The sequence below is a fragment of the Rhipicephalus sanguineus genome, chromosome 8 (assembly GCF_013339695.2).
Source record: "Rhipicephalus sanguineus isolate Rsan-2018 chromosome 8, BIME_Rsan_1.4, whole genome shotgun sequence".
Taxonomy (NCBI): domain Eukaryota; kingdom Metazoa; phylum Arthropoda; class Arachnida; order Ixodida; family Ixodidae; genus Rhipicephalus; species Rhipicephalus sanguineus.
The window spans coordinates 98,512,511-98,532,120 of record NC_051183.1 but is presented as its reverse complement, the minus strand read 5'-3'; the positions used below and the strand labels follow the sequence as shown (position 1 = coordinate 98,532,120).

Sequence of the window (19,610 nt, the reverse complement as noted above, 5' to 3'; positions counted from 1 at the left end):
CACGTCTGAGCGTGTGTTAGGCGCCGACACAAAAGCAGACGACTCAACAACAACAACAAGAGACTGCAGTGTGCAACCATGCGTGGTCATCTGCCGCCTGCGGCGCAATGTAGTCATTATGGCTCTAACGATGAATGAAGGCCCCTCGCCGCGAAACTTGGAGGAAGGTTTGGGACAATGGTGACCTTTAAGGGGTCAGTTTGTGACCCAACTGCACCGAAAGAAGTTAAAGCAATAAAGTTGCCCTGGATGGTTACGTACCTGATGGCCCACATGCAGTTTATAGTGATGTGGGTCACCGTGGGAACGTCCACAGCCGCCGACACGCTTGAGAGAGTTTCGCCCCAAAGGTGCCGGAGGTCTAACCCCTTCTTCGCGGGAAAAACAAGAAACCGCCTCGGGCAGTCATTCACGCTTCGTGGGTTGCAGGATATGAACTTCAGAAGCTACGTAAACAATATTGCATGTTCAAAATACTGCACATCTTTGTACGAACAGCGCATCGTGTAAAATAAGAGCATCTGGTACATTAATCGGTGATGCGCTCTAAACCGCCTCCACTGTATACTTAAGCTGCCTGTTATTTAAGCTATTATATTGACATTGCATTCAACGGCTGAAATGAGGTGCGTAACTAAAAGATGCTCAACGTACCTAGATCTATCATGTACACTAAACTAGCAGGGACAGTTGGGCAAGTTGGTGCCTAATTCATTTTTGAAAAAAAAAAGCGCGAAAAAACCACGACGCACAGGCACGAAGGAGTTAGGACGGCGCGCTACAGCGCGTCGTCCTGTCTCCTAGGGGTGCTGTGGTTGTGGTTTTTTCACGTTTTTTTTTTCAAACGTGTATAATGTGCACAAACGAAAAAAAGAGAGGTTAATTCATAAAGAAGTACATACATTATGATGTTTTGCGTGACGAAAACATACTCTGATTACACGGCGCACCGTATACAGTGACGAACGAAGGGGAAGCGGAGCCCCCTGTTCTTCGCGTCGAAGGGCTGCTTGTATGCTGACAGCCGTTCACACACTTGAACTGTCCTTGCTGTCCTCCCGAGACGGGAAGTGCCGTTGTCAGACGGGAGGAGACGCGGCGCCCGGAGGCGCTTTGTCCCAGAGTTCTACGATACTCATCAACCCATCATCATCCGTACGTCTATCCCGGCACGACCTCCACACCCGGGTTTAGGAGGGGAAGATTTGTTTAGGAAAGACGGTCCTCATAGGAGTTATCTACCGGGAGGGCAAGGGGGACGCTAGCCCCCCCCCCCCCCCCACTAAGAAATGTTAGGGGGCAGAGCCCCCCCCCCCCCCCCCACTTCCGACAGCGGTCATTGTCGGCTGCAGACTGGAAAACAAACAAGTCAGGCAAAGTTTTACTTGAACGCAGCAATAACGTAATTATATATAAAAAAAAAAACGTTTCCTACAATTCTGCTGTGACGACTGTCCTCCGTGTGTCGTGACCACGCATTGTAGGCTCTCTGTGGTGCGGGCTGACTATTCCACGCTTTCGCGCCTCGCGTTCGAGCATTGCAGAGGAGGCTATCGCTCAGAAGGGGCTCTATAAGATTACAGCGATGTCATGATTTTATTTTGTTGGGCCTGGCCTGAAATTTATGTAGTCGGCGACACAAATACGGGCGGGAACCAGTGAACGTTTTATAGCCCGATCAAACGCTCTCCTTTTTCAGGAAATTTATAATTTCTTTCTTTCAAAACGAATAGCACCGCCACTGCTTCATATCCAACTGCTGTGAGTTGATGAGTGTGCAGAAGTGTCGAGTATTTTATTTGTGCCGATCCAGGAAAGCTAAAAAAGATTCCCACTTTAGTCTCCGATTAGCCTGCTTCACAAGTTGCTTATCATATGGTAGCCTGCAGCGATCGCGGCGGCTCGTAACAAAGCAGTGTCGACCCAGCACATTGAGATGCCCAGCTTTCAAGTTTGCCCTGTAGCTTGATCTACCTCAGCAGGGAGATGATCCACGGTTTTCAGAGCAGGGAGAACATCAACGGTTTTCTGGACTAAGAAGGCTGCCTACCTGCAAAGGATTGTCTCTTCCTAATAATGTTTATTTCTCTCTCTACCTCTCAGTCAGCAACGATGAGTTCACAGAAAGTTGTATACGCGCAAGCACAGCTAAACGTCGCTAAACTATAACTGAAAGTACCTGTCATGCACATATGAATCCATCTCGCCCGCTGCTATAAGTAGTCGCTGCAAATGTGATTGGCGGGCAGCCTTCTTGAATTACGTTCAGAATGAGACACTGTCTGGCTATTCCAAAAAAAAAAAATATTTATGGTTCAGCACAGTAATGTGCTGCTTATTGTGCACGCTTCATTTAACGCCGCGAGTTTTCGCAGACTTGTGACGTCGCGTAACAGGGAGGGGATTTTATGGCACACCAAAAATTTTGACAAATAGCGAAGAACAAATGTGGAACAATACGCCGTATTGAAAATAGTTTTTTTTTACGTAGTCATGCGTAAGTGGTAATTACGCTGTGAATCACTTACGCGTGATCCACCGCGCAATATTACGCGTGATATTATGCGAGTGAACTTGGTCTTCTTCTTTAGAAATACTTTATACTAGAGGGCTCTAACAGTAAATAAATTGGCACTCGGCTTATTCTGAAGACTTCGGCGAAGAACCTTGCTTTGTCAGCCACATGTTTTGTTTAAGAAGTGAGAATTTAAGGTACTAGAGTCCATAGCAGGTTCTTCATATCTCACCGTATTTACAACGACAAACTGAATGTGAGGTTTGCAGGTGGAATGTTCAGATGAAGGACAGGTTAAAGGTGGCTGTACTTTTTAAAACTTGGCGGTAAAACTTCCAAAATGTTATTAAACACTGCTGTGTTGTCGCGGTATAGGGCGGTCCAGCCTGCACAATCGCTTTCTGCAGATTCTTCTTTGATTTAGAACATCTCTATGAACATAAAAATTCACGGCTAATTGAGAACAACTGCAGCTTGCTCTCTCTCTCTCTCTCTCTGTACACACACACACACACACACACACACACACACACACACACACACACACACACACGCACACACACTCGCGAACGAGTTGGTACGCCACTGACGGTCCTTGCCCGGACGCGAGTTTGTAATATGCAGAGCGCTCAACGCATGGCAACGGCAGCGGCGCGCTATTGGCTGCGCGCACACAGGGACGCCGCTGCGGAGTTCCGCCTAGCAACGGCCGCGCCGCGCTCTCCTTCTCGGGGTGCCTTCCGCGGGAATTTTAAACGGTGAACGCGGCCGCTGGGCCCAAGGAGGGCTGGGCCCCGTAGAATTTTCGTCGCCGCTTGTGAAGTGCTGCTGCTCTCGCGTTGACCGAATACGCCGTCGTCGCCGTATGGTTCGACTGTGCTTCGCGCATTTTGTTTTGTTATAACGGTGAACACGTTCGCCCATGAACATTTGTGTTGTCGCCACTGTCTTTTGTGCCTTGGCGCTGCAGCAAGACGCGATCGGCCGTTGTGTTCCACTGTGCATTTCTTTTTTTCTTTTTTTAACAGTGAACACGCTCGCCCTTGAATATCGATCTGTGCTGTCTGCTGTGTCTTTTGATCCATCGCGTTGTCGCAAGACATAATCGTTGTTGTGTTGGACTGATTGCTTTTGTTTATTTTTTTAACGCTGAGAACACGCTTTCACGTGAATATATGTGTTGTCGCCAGTGTTTTTTGTGATCTCGCGTTGTCGCAAGACGTGATCACCGTGGGTTCGAGTGTGCCTTGTGTTTTCTTCTTATTTTTTTTTTCGCGGCTGATCTTGCCAACGCATTTCGCAGCCCTGCAACGTCGGTGTTGTACGGCTATGACCACGGAAAGCAGCGCATGTGAGACGTCGGCGCGCCGCGCGATCGAATGCGTTGAAGACAATGACAGTTCATCGCCTGACGTTGACGTGCCGCTGCCGTTGCCATGCGTTGAGCGCTCTGCATATTACAAACTCGCGACGTGGTTCGGGCGAACATCACTGATGAACAAGACGCCTGCAGCTGTGTAAAAGATTACGGCTTGAAGACAAACACATCGTGGGTTGTAGACTTCGTGAAGTCAACAGCAAGGTGTGAAAGGTAATACAAAAATGGTGTTTCATAACTTCAAAATTAACTTGCGGCATCTTCTGTGGTGATTTAAATTCATGCTTTGGGGATAATGTCCAATGATGAGCCGTCTCAATGAGGTCGTATTATGTGTGCACTTGAGCCGTCTCAATTAGGTCGTATTAGCTGTGCTCGTTATACTGCCCTAATTGAATTTTGTTTTTATTTCTTTTTTAGTAAATTTGCAATGTCAATCTGGCTCCCAATCTCTTGCCGATGCAACCTTGGGTCCTTGCTGGTTATTGTTTTAATTTATCTATATTCTGTCAGTCGCGGTGCTGGCAATTCTTTCCAACTGAGCTTCAGTCAATCCTTCTAAGGTGTTATGCATGCCCAGGTGCGTTAATCTCTCTATGCTCGTGCTTTCGGGCAAGCCTAGGGCCTGCTTAAAAGCTTTCCTTACGAAAATATTGATTTTGTCCTTTCTGTCTTGTTCCATTTAAGCCTAAGAATGCTAGCCTCCCATTCCGTGATATACTTGTTTGTGATTCTCCTGATCAGCCAGTTGCCTTAGTGACCTTAGTCACTATTTTTATAAGAGTATTGCTGTTAGTTCGCTTCGACTCAATGTTGAGTACAAGGACCCTAACTTGTTCAATGATGGGGACTTTTTCGTGCAAGTCTGTATCTCCTCGCACTCTCTCTCCTTCATGTATCTCTTGGGCCACCTCCTGTTAAGTATGGGCCTGTAAAGTTCTGATTTCTCTGGTCAAAATTCAAGCCTAGTGCCTGTGAGGTAGACTTCCACTTTATCTACCACTTCCTGTAACTTCTGTTCTATTTACCCATCACTGCCTTGCGAGATCCATATGGCAACATCATCCGTGTATACGGAGCGATTGATTCCTTCGATGTCTTCACGTTTTTTCTGACAATCCTGTCATAATGAGATTAAGAGCATGAGCAATATCATGGAGCCCTGAGGTGTAACTAAGCTGTCCATGCCCCTCACCTCAGACTCGAGTTCCCCCATGTTGAAGGTAACCTTCCTATACGTTAGGAAGTATGGGATGTAATTGTATGATATTTCTCCTAGGTTTAAGTTGGTGACCTAAGTGAGGTTTAAGTTGGTGACCTAAGTGAAATGTGCAGGTTTGTGGAATACTTTCGTGAGATCCAACCATAATGTAGATCTGGTTCACATTGCGCTCTGATTGCTCTCATTATTTTCCCATCCTATGGTACCTACGCCATAACATATGAAAATAACTAGAACACAATTACTTATGTGACTGCGGCACTTTTTCGATTTTGTTTTGCCAACCGCACGCCACGTATAAGGGGGGCCAATTAAGTGCACACATAATACGACCTAACTGAGAACTGCTGATCATTGGACATTATCCCCAAAGCATGAAGTTAAATTACCACAGAAGATTCCGCAAGTTATTTTTGATGTTATGAAACACCATTTTTGTATTACCTTTCACACCTTCATGTTGACTTCACGAAGTCTACAACCCACGATGTGTTTGTCTTCAAGCCGTAATCTTCTACACAGCCGCGAAAAAAAAAAACACAAGGCACACTCGAACCCACGGCGATCACGTCTTGCGACAACGCGAGATCGCAAAAAACACTGGCGAGAACCACATATATTCACGTGAAAGCGTGTTCAGCGTTAAAAAAAAACAAACAAAAGCAATCAGACCAACACAACAACGATTATGTCTTGCGACAACGCAAGGGCTCAAAGACACAGTAGACAGCACAGATATCAAGGGCGAGCGTGTTCACTGTTAAAAAAAGAAAAAAGCGTAAACGCGCAGTGGAACACAACGGCCGATCGCGTCTTGCTGCAGCGCCAAGGCACAAAAGACAGTGGCGACAACACAAATGTTCATGGGCGAACGTGTTCACCGTTATAACGAAACAAAATGCACAAAACACAGTCGAACCTTACGGCGATGACGGCGTCTTCGGTCAACGCGACAGGCAGTAGCAGTTCACAAGCGGCGACGAAAATTCCACTGGGCCCGGCGGCCGCGTTCACCGTTTAAAATTCCCGCGAAAGGCACCCCGAGAAGGAGAGCGCGTCGTCTTGTCGTGGCGGCCGTTGCTAGGCGGAAGTCCGCAGCGGCGTCCCTGTGTGCGCGCAGCCAATAGCGCGCTGCTGCCCGTTGCCATGCGTTGAGCGCTCTGCATATTACAAACTCGCCACCCGGCGATGGTGAAAAGCACCGAAATATTCCTGATTCCGGCACTGCGCTGGTGAAGAAAACGCAACCACGCAACTCGAGCAGACGAGCTGTCGGTGAGACCGGAAGTGCTAATATTAATGTTTGTTCGGTGTTTTTAACGGCATAACACAATAAAACATACATATTATCTACTTATTGAACTCAAAATTAACAACGAAGGTATAATGAGGGTGTTATCGTGATTATAACATCAGCCAATGTGGAACTGCCGACAATCGCGTCATATATTGCGGACTAATACATCATTTGTCGAGAGAAGAAGGAGCGATTTTCAGCTGACTTTGAGAATTTATTGTAACTTCCAGGCCGCTCGCTTCGCTGTTATTTGGCTCGCGTGTTCTCGGGAGCCTCGACTACCGATTGGCAGCGCTTTTATTGCGATAGCATTATATGGACAGTCCGGCTGGAAAATGTCCGTCCCCGTCGCCGTCATGCACCGTATATGTATAAGTATAAGTATATATATATATATAATATATATATATATATATATATATATATATAACGCCCCAAAGAAAAATAATTCAGAAAAATGCTTCCGAAGCGCGGAATCGAACCAGGGACCTCTTGCTCCGCAGCGAGTGCGCTAGCCACTACGCCACGGAACGCAGGTCCTCCGCATAGCTAACGGCGAGCGTTATATACACACCCTTTGCCGCTGGACGGACTCAGAGATGGCCGGCGCTCATAAGCGTTTCTTCATTACCAGCGAGATGGCGCTAGGAGCGCGACGAGCGCATTTAAAAGTCGTCAGCGAGCTCGCTCGCTTCTTCTTATATTTGCGCAAGGAGAACCTTGGCCTTCCGCTGTCTGCTCGCGCGGTTTTCTCGTGGTGAGGGCAAGAGGGATGTTTCAAGCTTTAACCGTGATGTCCGCGCTCATGTTACGGAGCGCCGCTAAACGACGCCGCTAAACGAACAAACAGAAGATGAGCGCGAACTATCAAGTGTCACAGCTCGACACTTGAAGCACGCTAGTTTCCTTCGCTGCTTCGGCCGCCTTTGTAACGAGCGCTGTTCAAACTGAGAGTATCCATTGGCGAGCCTCACTTCGTATAGCATTAGTTTCTTGCTATCGCATTCATTGCTTCGCCCTTGCGGCGAAACTGTGATTTTTTTTACCCTGCTCAAAAAGTGTTGCAGGGCCCCTTTAAGTAATCTTTTGTGTTATCCCGCGTGCGCTTAATGTCGGCCTTACTCATTTGGTGGGGCGCCAAACAATCATTTGCAAACACGTAATCACCGGTGTGGGCTTACGCGCTCGAGTTATCGCTCGTGGAAGCTGTTCCACTTTGTACTACGCTGTGTTCGCGTTTAGCGTGTTCATGACTGTACGTGCAGCGACAGTGATGGAACTTACCAGCGTGTGCCCATAGAGAAGCTTCGCGTGGTTGGGGTAGCGTGATATGGTGGGCGGCATTATCTGACAGTCCGCGCGGTCGGCATCCCGGTAGGAGAAGTGGGACAGGGCGACGATCAAGTGGGGCAGGTATATCGTCCTGCAAACGCACGATCGATTCAACCTTGCGCGGTGTTCAACACTGCCGTTGTTACGCTTCACTTCCCGTTATAGCCAAGCTAATCAGGCCTCTTATACCTCTGTCACACGGCCGCCACCGAACTCCATTTATCTCGTTCGTCGTTTCGTGGAGCGAGATGGAGTTCGTGTCACACGGTCTACATTTCGCCGAGGGAATCAAATGGAGCGTTTGGCGAATGGAGTTCGAAAACGACCATTTGGGCTCGATGAAGTACTCTCGTCCCCAGATAGTGACTGCTGCTAAGAACACCGCGCTAACAAAAATCGTCTCAATAAGCTCAATTATAAATTTAACTCTATACTCTGTTCGGCGTAGCATTACACGCCGTAGTGTAAGTTTTAATTCCATGTTTAGGGCCATCAGCACCTGTACCCTCTACACCAACGCTTCGCCATGACGCTACCGGCAAGCGTAGCGCCATATTGTTTATGTATACATGTGCGAGGCACACGCACGTCCACAGTGCAACAGAGATGTGCAATTCCAGCACCTCGTCGGCCCCGTCGCTCGGACCATCAGCCGAGGACTGTAATGCTGTAACCACTCGTGGCTCATCAAAACAAGAGCGCAGTGCGGCCAGCATTGCTTTCAACTTCTCCGTGCTTGGAGAACACAAGTCTTGCAATAACATATCGCACACTTTCTAGCTTTAATTTTATTTGATTACATGCCACACACACAAAAAAACGCGTCTACGTTGCTTTAAAGGTTACTACATACGTGAAAAATGGGACGTTTCGATCATGCGTCGCAGCGCCGCTTCTGCCTCATGCGGCTCCCGTCGAAAGCTTGCGCTAGCCGTGTAGCACGGCCACAAATCCATTCTCGTAATGCTCCATCAGGGAGCTAAATGCCGAACGAAGAGAAATGGAGTTCGGTGGTGGCCGTGTGACAGAGGTCTAGACCTCTGTCACACGGCCACCACCGAAGTTCGGACCGAAATGTTGTGGGCATCGTGCAGTGGCGGCTCGCGCTATATACTCGTGGCAAGACTGGGGACGAGGAACGTACACGCATTGGTTAGTCCCCGTTTGCTCTGTAGCTCTTGTCACGGACACCGCGCCCTCTTAAGATGACGGATGGCCCAGCTCGCGTATTCTGCACATCAAGGTTAAGTGAAAGACGAAGATGCAAAGTAGCATCAATGAATGTACATTTGTATACATGGCGCATTGCATGTGCAGCAGGGAAAATAATTCATGGGGTTTGACGTCCCGATACCATGATACGATTATGAGGGACGCCGTGGTAGAGTGCTCCGGAAATTTCGACCACCTGGGGTTCTTTAACGGGCACCTAAATCTAAGTACATGGGCCTCAAGCATTTTCGCCTCCATCGAAAATGCGTCCGCCGCGTCCGGGATTCAATCCCGCGACCTTCGGGTCAGCAGTCGAGCACCATAACCACTGTGCATGTGCTGCGAACCTTTCTTCTTTTCAGTTCACATATTTAATATATGATAAAGACGAACGACGATTTCATAGACGGGGCTTGGTCCGTGATCTGTCTCTCTGGGCTGTCTCTGTTTTAGTTCTAACGATGAGCAATGTAGCCCGAACTCGCCAAAGGGGTTTGCTATAAAGGAGAGGCACCGCTTACTTGAGCCGTTCCCTGTACCAGTCGAACACCTTGGGTACGTCCACGCTCACACCCAAAGCAGTGATGGGGTAACGCGCCGCCGTTGCTGTGGATGCCGTGTATTGCTCGAATTTCTGTCGCAAAGAACAGCGAAAGAAGCTCGGCTACATTTTCTTTCTTTGGTCGACAATAATTCCTCGTTAAATGTCAGTTACTATATAGTTACTAAAATAGCCAAGAGCATCACGAAACCTTGACCACTGCGGAGAATTCAAGTGAAAAAAAAAAAGAAACAGGACACACGCCAACCGAAACACTCGCACCGTCCCTTATGCATTCGCCTAGACGGCAGAAGCCGCCTTCCTGTTTTTCTCAGTTGATTGTATCGCTCCTTCCCCATCCCGAAATATTTCTGCCCTTAACGTGGTTTGCACTGCCTCCGTGGTCCGCCCACCGTTGACCAAGCGACGATGATGAAGTCATGATGATGTCACAAATTTTGACGACCTCTAACGTCGTGACGTGCACGTCATCGCTCGGACAAGGTTACGTGGATTTTCGGCGGGACCTCGTAAGATCTTTGCGAGATTTCACGGTCTCGCAAAGTCCCTCTGGCTCTCTCAGACTGAGAGCTCGATTATCTGCGAAGAAAATGATACCATAGAGGTTATCAATTATATTTTTTATGAATTTAACGGGACTCTTGTGCGCATGCGGTCACCAATTTTTGTCCATATATGCTGTGTGCTGGATGTAATAAAGTTTGGTTAAAAGTCTAGCGTGGTCCCGCGCTCCTTCTTTTCGTCCCCGTCTCCTTTTACGCTAGTAATTATGTCATATTACTAGTCCCGCCCACTGAGCCACGTCAGCGCTTCCCCCTCTTCCTTCGCCGCGATGCAACACGGGTTAGCAACCGTGTTGCGGCGGGAGAAAAACGGGGGGGGGGGGGGGGGCAGAATCAAGCCGACAAAATTCCCAAGACAAAATCCTGCCGACGACCATGCTAGAATGCAGTCGCGCAGTAGAAGCAAGCTTTCCGATATTGTTAACCATGCCAATGCCATCATTCACGTCTTCATCCCTGTTCGCACGTCGCTGCTGCTCTCACCAGTAATATCCGCAGAGCCTGCTCAAACGTCGCGTTGTCCGTGGTGTCGTTGAGCATGTTCAGGATTCCCAAGTGCGACACGCCACGATTCGCCACGTCTGCGACCTTGGCTTCGAACGCTGGGGTGTCGTAGTCTCTCACAAAGCGGCTGTTGCTGAATTCCAAAGAAAAAAAAAGGAAAGTACAGGAACCATTCACGGTCACTGTTATTGCAGAGCAGACGAATGGTTGAACGTTTCAGAGCGAATCTGTATCATGCTAGGAGGGGGAAAATGTGGCGGTCCGTGAGTGCGCAGAAACTATAATGAAGAAGCAATGCTAGCATACGCTAACTAGAACGGTCTCCGCGCTAGCACTAGTTTCTCTTCGGATTTTGCATGTATAGCTAGGGACGACACCCCGCACAGCATGAATTGCTACCTATAAATCCTTTAGGTGTCATGCACCGTATATGTATATGTATGTATATCTCCACATCCCCTCTCCCATTAATCCCTCTGCCCCTCCCCCTCCCCCTCTCCCCTTTCCCCTCCTCCATTTCCCTCTCCCCTCCCCCTGTCCACTCTTCCTCTGAAACGTGGGCTAGACATACCGAAATTCTCTCCTGCGCAACGCCGCGATGAGCACCAGCGCATGCCCGTCCCCTCCCCCTCTCTCTCCTCTCCTACGCTGCCCCCCTCTCGCATGCCTGCCGACTGCATTCCCCGCTCGCCCCTGTGAGAATTAACGGCCGGCTAGAGGGAAGACAAGGCGCGCGTAGCGTTCCTCTTCGGTTTCCACGACGCCAGGTCGGTAGCATGCCCAAAGAACGCCAACGGAAAGCGATCGTGCAAGTGCTCCGGCTTCGCATCGCCTCATGCTCCCCTTTAGCGGGAAATGGTGTAATTTTCTTGCTGTCGCATTCATTGCTTCGCCCTTGCGGGGAAACTGTGACTTTTTTAACATTACAAGTAAACACGCGCATAAAGTACGCAATGCCGTTACGATCAGCAATGCCAAATGCTGCAGCGCTATGAGCCGCGGGCGCGCCACAAATTCCAAGCTCTCCGAGCCTTTCCCTGATCCCCAGCGTTTGCCGTGACGTCAATTTTTCCACCTGGTCACGTCATCGACAAAAAGAACCTGTTTGTGTGTTCACAGGTACGCGCGCTCGCCGCTGTCTCTCCTCGCACGGCGAGGAGGAGCACTCGGCCAGGAGGAGAGATGAGCCGACGAACGAAGCGCAGCGAAGGAAAGGGCGAAACAGGCGAGGGCCTCTTTTGGATCATCAAACGCGTGTAACTCCGCTATTACGACACCGCTTTGAAAATTTCTTGCGGCTACGTGTTTGTTGAAGGCTCGCGCACAATTGCAACAACACAACTAAATTTCGACTTCTGGGTGGTTTAAGGGCCACTATACCTATATGGTTAAGTAGCGCACTTTGGACGGGGACAAAAGAAATAGGAAGGACATGACACTCGATACTCGCATCGCATTTTCCTGTCTGAGAGCAGCCCTGACGAAGTCGTGCCCAGAAAAAATTAGCGAAAGCTTCAGTCGCCAAATTAGCAGGTTAAAGAATGCGGGGTATGAGAAACATGCGCTGTGTAGATCAGCAAACAAGCTGATTAGTTACGTACGAGATAACTCCCGGAACAAAATGACAACAAAAAATGACAATAGAAAACAGATATTGTCTATACCATATGCGCACAAGATTGCCCATAACTTAAAAAACGTAGGCAATAGGTTTGACCTAGAAGTAGTGTTCTCGGCACCCAAAGAGCTTGGTAAATTACGTGCAAGATTAGACCGCAAGCTTTCCACAGCAGGAAAAAACTAACACCAACAGATGCACGATAAATCACAAAACAAAGTTGTTAGATGTAAATTGTCCGTTGTATATTGTTTGCCCCTATCTTGTGGGAAAGTACCAAGGAGGTTAAAAAAAGAATGCTGGAGTGGCCATTATTGCGTAAGAGTGAAGCCGTGCCCACCAAAAGATGGCGGTTGCGGCCGCCATCTTAGTAGGGGCACGATAAATCATCGGCGTTTGCCGAAGGAAAGCGAGCGTTCTCCACGCACGCCAGACGAGTTTAATACGGCAACTTTTACGGGTCAGATACTGCTCCAAGCGTGTCTTTGTGTTACTAGTTTTTATCAGTAAGCGTCAAAGTCATGGCAAATTTTATTGAAGACCAATCGCCAATACTCCACTCGACGGGTTACTTTTGTCGGCAACAACTATCTTTTATTTTATAATTAACGTAGTATTTATACTAACAGATCAAAGCCATTTGATCTCTTAGTAGGCACCACCAGAAAAGAGCATGTTTCCGAGCTCTTTGGTGGGCAAAAGCTGGCTTCACTTGTGCTGGCAAGGCGTTGCGAGAGCTTCCACTCCAGAATTTTTTTTAAACCTCCTTGGAAAGTACACATCGGCCAAACGGGTCGGTGCCTCAACTCCAGGCTGCCAGAGCACAAGAGGGCCTTAGAAAAAAAAATGATCATTCTCACATAAAGGGACACTGTTCTCAGTGTGGCTGCTTGCCACTGTTTGATGACACCTGCGTGGTTTTCCATCATGGGCACCAACTAACCAGGGAAATAGTTGAAGCGTTTCACATTAACAATAGAAAAGACTGCTGAATTAGTCAATGATCAGTTTCATTAAGTCATCGGGAAGCCACCTTCCTGGAAGGGTTTTAAGCTGTGGTGTTGCTTCTGTTACGGCCTCGTTCTTGTCTTCTATTTCTGTTTTAAGCGAGTGTAGATTTCTAGAGGAGCACCTTGCAATAACCCTAGATTGTACACCATTTTTTAAAAGTGCATAAGCTGCACGTGTTTCGTTAAGTTTTGGTTTTTTTTATTGCTTGAGTGTGCGCAGAAAGTTTGATCCTAGATAAAAATACACGGATTGTTGGTTCATTTTTACAGGTGCATCGATTATCCTACCTCTAGAGTGCACACAAATTTCTGTGTTTGATATGTTTATATTGAGGGTTGATTCATTTCTGTGTCGCTCGGGTGTGCTTGGGTGCATATATATTGAAGTATTTTTCCTGAAATAAATTCAGTTGCGGGGGAGCAGCGAGTGTCGTGTGCTTCCTATTAAAGACGATAGTCTTTCTTGGGGAACCTAAACGCAGAAATTTCAGTCTGTCTGTCTGTCTGTCTGTCTGTCTGTCTGTCTGTCTGTCTGTCTGTCTGTCTGTCTGTCTGTCTGTCTGTCTGTCTGTCTGTCTGTCTGTCTGTCTGTCTGTCTGTCTGTCTGTCTGTCTGTCTGTCTGTCTGTCTGTCTGTCTGTCTGTCTGTCTGTCTGTCGTCTGTCTGTCTGTCTGTCTGTCTGTCTGTCTGTCTGTCTGTCTGTCTGTCTGTCTGTCACCCGATTCAGCCACCCGGCCAAAGTTGAACCACTTGCTTACCGCCCACCCAGCTTGAACTGGTACGGCTGTTCATACTTGTGAACGTTGTCGATCAAAAAGTAGAGTTTGAGAGTTGGGGACTCAAGACGCTGGGCCCCCAAGGTGCGTTGGGCAGCCTGCTCTTGCGCTCGGATGATCAGCAGAATTTGAGAATTGGGCCAACGCAGGCTGCGTTGGGTCAAGCGCACGGAGCGCCACGCGTGACGAAATTTGAAATCATGTGAGACGCGGGCCATACTGCGCCGTGGCCCGAGCTGCGTCTGTGTCTTCTCGCTGGTGACCCAAGGCGCCTTGGGGCCCCACGCTAGTTTTCAATTTTTGCCTCTCGGGCACGGTGTAAGATATATACTGTTTAGGTGTGGACACTTCACGGCTTGCATGCAGAGCGCGTTCGACCAGATAAAGTAACAACGGCGCGCGTCTGTTGGTCCGGTGACCGCAGTGGGTATCTAGCGGCGGGAAGACGCAACCTAAGAGAGAAAATGCTTTCTGCACCGTTGCTATAGCAAACCGACGCAGTCGGCGGCAACGCCGGCGTCCGCTGCATGTCTTGTTTTTCGCTCGTGAAAAACGCGGTATGCGTTTCTAACTTGAGTTGCTGGCGTGCCGTAGCCGCGTTCGCTGACTAGGAAATTCAGATTTCCCGCGAAGGGCCAGTTGCTACGGGAACGCGTTTTTGTGTTGAAGTTGCATCAACCCGCCGGTAGGTATCCGCTGCCGTCAGCGGTCCGACGGGCTCTCGGCGTTGTTACTTTATCTGGTCGATCGCGTCTCGCGAGTGTCCTCACCTAAAGAGTATATATCTTACACCGTGCTCTCGGGTCAACGCGAACGCAAGAGCCCAAGAGTGGCTTGGGTTCTGCGCATGCGCCCCGGCGGCTCGCAAGCTTCTTGGGTCCCCAAGCTCCTTGGAGCCCCAATTCTCAAACTCTCTAATATTACGCATATCTGAAGCGCAACATCACTAGGTAAGTATTAGGTGGTGTGTTCCTTTAATAGAAAATACATAGATACGTAATTCTAAAGACCCTAGTTTCTTAAGCTGCGCTGAAAATGCGACGCGCCGACGAAATCCCTCTGCCACGGAGGAAGGAAAGAACTTTCCTCCTCCGTACCCTCTGCACAAGCTCGTTTCCCGACGTATTGCCAGATAGCGCCCATATCTCACGCAGCGTAGAGTTACTGCATACGCTACCTTTAGGTAGCACAGTTGCGCATCTGTCTTCCAAACGCCGCTAGCAACCATGCGTTGCGGAGAAGCTGACGCTGGAGCCAAGTTTTGTATTTCTCGATGGCGCCGCTGCAGCGAACTGGATTGACACTAGTCATTCACATTAAAGTAAATCACCGGTCTTCGACACGCCAAACATGTCAACCGGTGACCCTGTAGGCATGTCGCCTGCAAAAACGGAGTGCGTCTTCGCGACATAGCCATGGTTGCTAGCCAGACCTATGCGCAACTCTGCTACCCAAAGGTAGCATATACAGTAACTCTAAGGCAGCGTTCCTCTGTCGTCTTTCCACGGCATTTGTAGCGAAGCACGCAGATACGCGGCCAATTTTTTTCTTTTGTCCCCGTCCAAAGTGCGCTACCTAACCATATAGGTATAATGATGAGTCACCAACTAGCCCAGCTCTCAACCTTATTGGTTTAAAGGCCCTTTAAAGGTGCATAGTTTTTGTACTGAGAACACTCATGTACATTATTTTGACGAAAGCCGTGCCACGGCCGGAACGTTAAACCAGTAAATAAACAATTTTAATAAGTTTTCGCCTTCATTTCTTGTTTCAATTATATATATATTTCGCTTACTCGGAGGCAAAGGACAGTCCGAATTCCGTCGTCCTATGCTGACCGGCACGCTGCACGAAGTCGTTCACGTCGGGACCGAGTGGCTCGGTGAAAGCGTTCGCGTTTCCCTTGTACAATGAGTCGTAGAAGAGGTAGTCGCACACCCCGTCGCTCGGAAGCGCCGTCGACTGTCGGTATGAAGTGCTCACCGTGCACACCAGTGGGAAGGTGAGCTTCGCAGGCAGGACTGAAATGCGACCAACGCGTCGTTCGTAAGGAAGTAGAGCAGCTGGACTTCGTTACAACGAAGTCACGGTTGACACCAAAAACCAGATGGTTTCGTTATATGTGACATTTATTGAAAAACACATACGCGCTACAAGAAAACGAAAAAGAGCATGCGTTACTCTTTTCAGGGATTCCTGACTTGTCACGTATATGACTCTCATTAAAGGGGCCCTGCAACACTTTTCGAAGTAATCACCGAATGGTTTCATCGAAAGATTTATTGCCTCACGATTCGACTGCCGCGAAAATATTTAGATTCCTTCAAGTACGATAGCAGTAACAGGGATTTTTAACAAGCTTTAAGCGCTTTCTCTCTCCCTTCGTACCATCGAGCGCCCTGAAAGCTACGCAAAGGGAAAAGGGGGGGGGGGGCAAGAAGCTACGTCCGTTCACCAGCGCGCATCATGACCTTGAGCACTTTCGTTTCTTCTTTTTTTTTTAACCCGAAAGTGTTTTATGCCGGGGTCCACCAAGACTTCAGTTACGTATTTCCGTCACAAAAATGACGTCGAAAAAATTTACACGCTCAGATGGCAAAGAAAAAATGTTCCGTCAACGGGCGTCGAACCCAAGACCGCTCGGTCCGCAACAACGCATGCCGGGCACGCTATCCACTGCGCCATGGTCTTTTTTTTTTCTTTATTGCCACTGCGCCACGGTCACAGACTCTAGAAGCTTTACAAACGCGCCTTTTATATCTACCACTCTCCAGGTCGGCGGGGTGGCGTTGCCCTCTGGGAGCGGTAAAGTAAAGTAATTCGTCATTGCTGGAGCCTCCGCAAATAGCACCTGCAACGTGTTACACGTCCGTCCCATTCGGCGCGTTTTCATTAAAAGTTCAATTTTGTCAATGCCTTAACACACCGCGAGGTAGCGACCTTAGCGCAAGCGTCGTAAAAGCGTCGGCCTCGCTCATAGCCTCACGCTAATCCAAACCAAAAATAGATCTGCGACGCGCGCCTGCCTCACCTGGCTGTAACACCGCGTTCCCCGCTCACGCGCTCGCCCAATTGGCTCGCCCCGAGAAAAATCGCGGCTGGGCTACCGGGGCGGCACGACGCGCTTTGCGTTTCCCTCTATTACGGCCGTGGTGTTCAATCACATTTTAACAGGCAGCGGGATGGCGATCAAGTTCTGCGTCCAATATGCGACGCTGTTCTGGCTATCACACCTCGTTCTCTGATTACGCTTTCACCGTTAAATACTACAGCTACCACAAGGGTTTGTTTAATCATTTAACGTGGACGTTAGTCGTCGGGATGGAGATGTACCACCAATCCTCAAAGTGGGTACATCCACGTTAAACGGTGCTATAGCTGCCAGACATCAATATGCGTTGTGCAAACTCTCTTACATCAATGTACAGTAAACATCCAGTTGCTTCTGTAAGGGCACGCTTTACTTCGTGTTATTGTGATTCCTATTACGGAGGAATCAACCATTATTTTTTTCTTCAAACGCGCGGCTTTCATTCCGTCAACGTTGCTTTCGGTGTGATCGCGAGCGAGCGCGCGGGTACGTTGCGGCATCCGAGGCAACTGTGCAGCTCACGATGCTCAACTCAGCCAATGGCCCTGGAATTCGGGTCTATGGTGGCGGTCACTCGGGTTTATGGCATCATTTCTCGAGAGAAGAGCGAGTGATTTCTAGAAGACTTTCATAATTATTTGTATAGATTCCAGGCCACGCGCTGCGCTGTAATGTTTAACTCGCATGTTTTCCGGAGCTTCGACTACCGATCGGCCGCGTTTTCTGATCACGCTGAAAAAGTGTTGCACGGCCCCTTTAAAGGGACATGTCAACTCTCTTTTTGGGTGTCACAATTCTCTGAAGAGAGCATGATGATCCCCATAGAGAGTTCGCGTGTCTCTTTAAAGAGAGTCGTATATGTGGCAAGTCATGGACTCGCAAAAGAAAGTCAGAGGACTCTTTTAAATGCGAAGCATTTCTCGGCGAACTTCTGCGACTTTGAACGTATCTATCTATCTATCTATCTATCTATCTATCTATCTATCTATCTATCTATCTATCTATCTATCTATCTATCTATATCTATCTATCTATCTATCTATATCTATCTATCTATCTATCTATCTATTTAGCCGCCTACGACTTTGTGCTCTCGTAGCCGTTCGTTAATGGGACGTATACCAAAATTGGCATGGCACAACATGACTGTATGACGAACATAACTGATAGGTCGTAACATGAATATTTATTTATTATTTGAAATACTGTCAACCTTCTCCTGAGGGTCATTACAGGGAGGTACAACACTTGGTACAAATAAGTAGGTACATAATTATACAACTTGCAATAAAATTTTTAAACTGAGATACATTTATACATTAGAAGTACTCTCTTACAACCAACAAAAAACAAAGACATTTCAAATCACATAACAATAAAGAACAATCGGGATCATTTTTATGACAAATCACAAAAATGTAGATCAAGTGAGTGCATAAATTTGTGAACATCATTCGTAGTACTACGTCACCCGGTAATACATTCCACGCCTCAATCGTTTCAGGGAAGAATGAATGCTGGTACATTTTCGTTCGTGCAAAGTATGGCTGCAGCACTCGCCCATGATTTGCCCTCTCGCTTCGTTTCCCAGGTAGCTGTATGTAGTCATTTCTGTTAATTTTTAAATCACCCTCCAATATTTGAAAAAGAAACTTTAATCTATGTTTAAGTCTGCGTTTTTCAAGTATCTCTAGATTACAAAATTTTAGCATTTCTGTGACTGAATCAGTCTTCCTATATTTTGAGCATATAAGCGAGCCGCAAGCCGTTGTATTCTTTCTAGTTTATTTACCAAGACTTTCTGGTGGGGGACTCCAGACAATACTAGCATATTCAATATTGGTCGTATAAATGTTTTAAAAGCAAGAAGTTTCACGTCCATACTTGTGCCCTGCAGTTTTTTTGTGAGAAAGTATAACTTCTGTGAAGCTTTAGAACAAACAGTATCAATATGTGTATGCCACTTTAAGTTTTGCGTAATTGTGAGACCGAGATACTTAAATGCGCCCACTCTCAACAAGCTGTGATTACCGATGTAATATTCGAATGGAATAGTCGCTTCCTTCCGAGAAATATGGGTAACGGTTGATTTGCTGTAATTTTTTCCATTCCCGAACTTTGACACCACAACTGAAATTTCTGCAGGCATTGGGCAATGTTCAACTGGTCATTCCTACTAATCACTCGCGCGTATATTAAACAATCATCAGCAAACAGCTTGAGCTTTACAGGAGGTTGTACAATGTCTGCGATGTCGTTGACATATATCAAAATAACAAGGCCCGAGGACCGAGCCCTGTGGTACACCAGAAAAACACTTCCAATGGACTAGACACAGAGTCGTCAATTTTCACAATTTGATGCCTGCCATTTAAGTACGCTTTAATCCAGCTAAGTACAAGTTGACTGAGTCCCGCACAGCGAAGCCTATTTAGTAATCTATCGTGAGGCACTTTATCGAAGGCCTTAGCGAAATCTATGCAGATGACATCAATTTTTTCATGCAAGTCTAACGCTGTCGCAAAGTCAT

General features: G+C 47.7%; 1 protein-coding gene across 1 annotated transcript in view; it reads right to left on the bottom strand.

The window, feature by feature from the left end:
• LOC119403406 (uncharacterized) overlaps positions 1 to 19,610 on the bottom strand; it is a 47,412-nt gene that overhangs the window by 10,749 nt on the left and 17,053 nt on the right. Inside the window, exons 6-10 of the mRNA XM_037670345.2 lie at positions 15,785 to 16,010; positions 10,565 to 10,718; positions 9,478 to 9,590; positions 8,333 to 8,479; positions 7,697 to 7,835 (exon numbers count right to left, since the gene is read on the bottom strand). Coding sequence (XP_037526273.1) covers positions 7,697 to 7,835; positions 8,333 to 8,479; positions 9,478 to 9,590; positions 10,565 to 10,718; positions 15,785 to 16,010 — 779 coding nt within the window. The remainder of the gene's footprint in view (positions 1 to 7,696; positions 7,836 to 8,332; positions 8,480 to 9,477; positions 9,591 to 10,564; positions 10,719 to 15,784; positions 16,011 to 19,610) is intronic.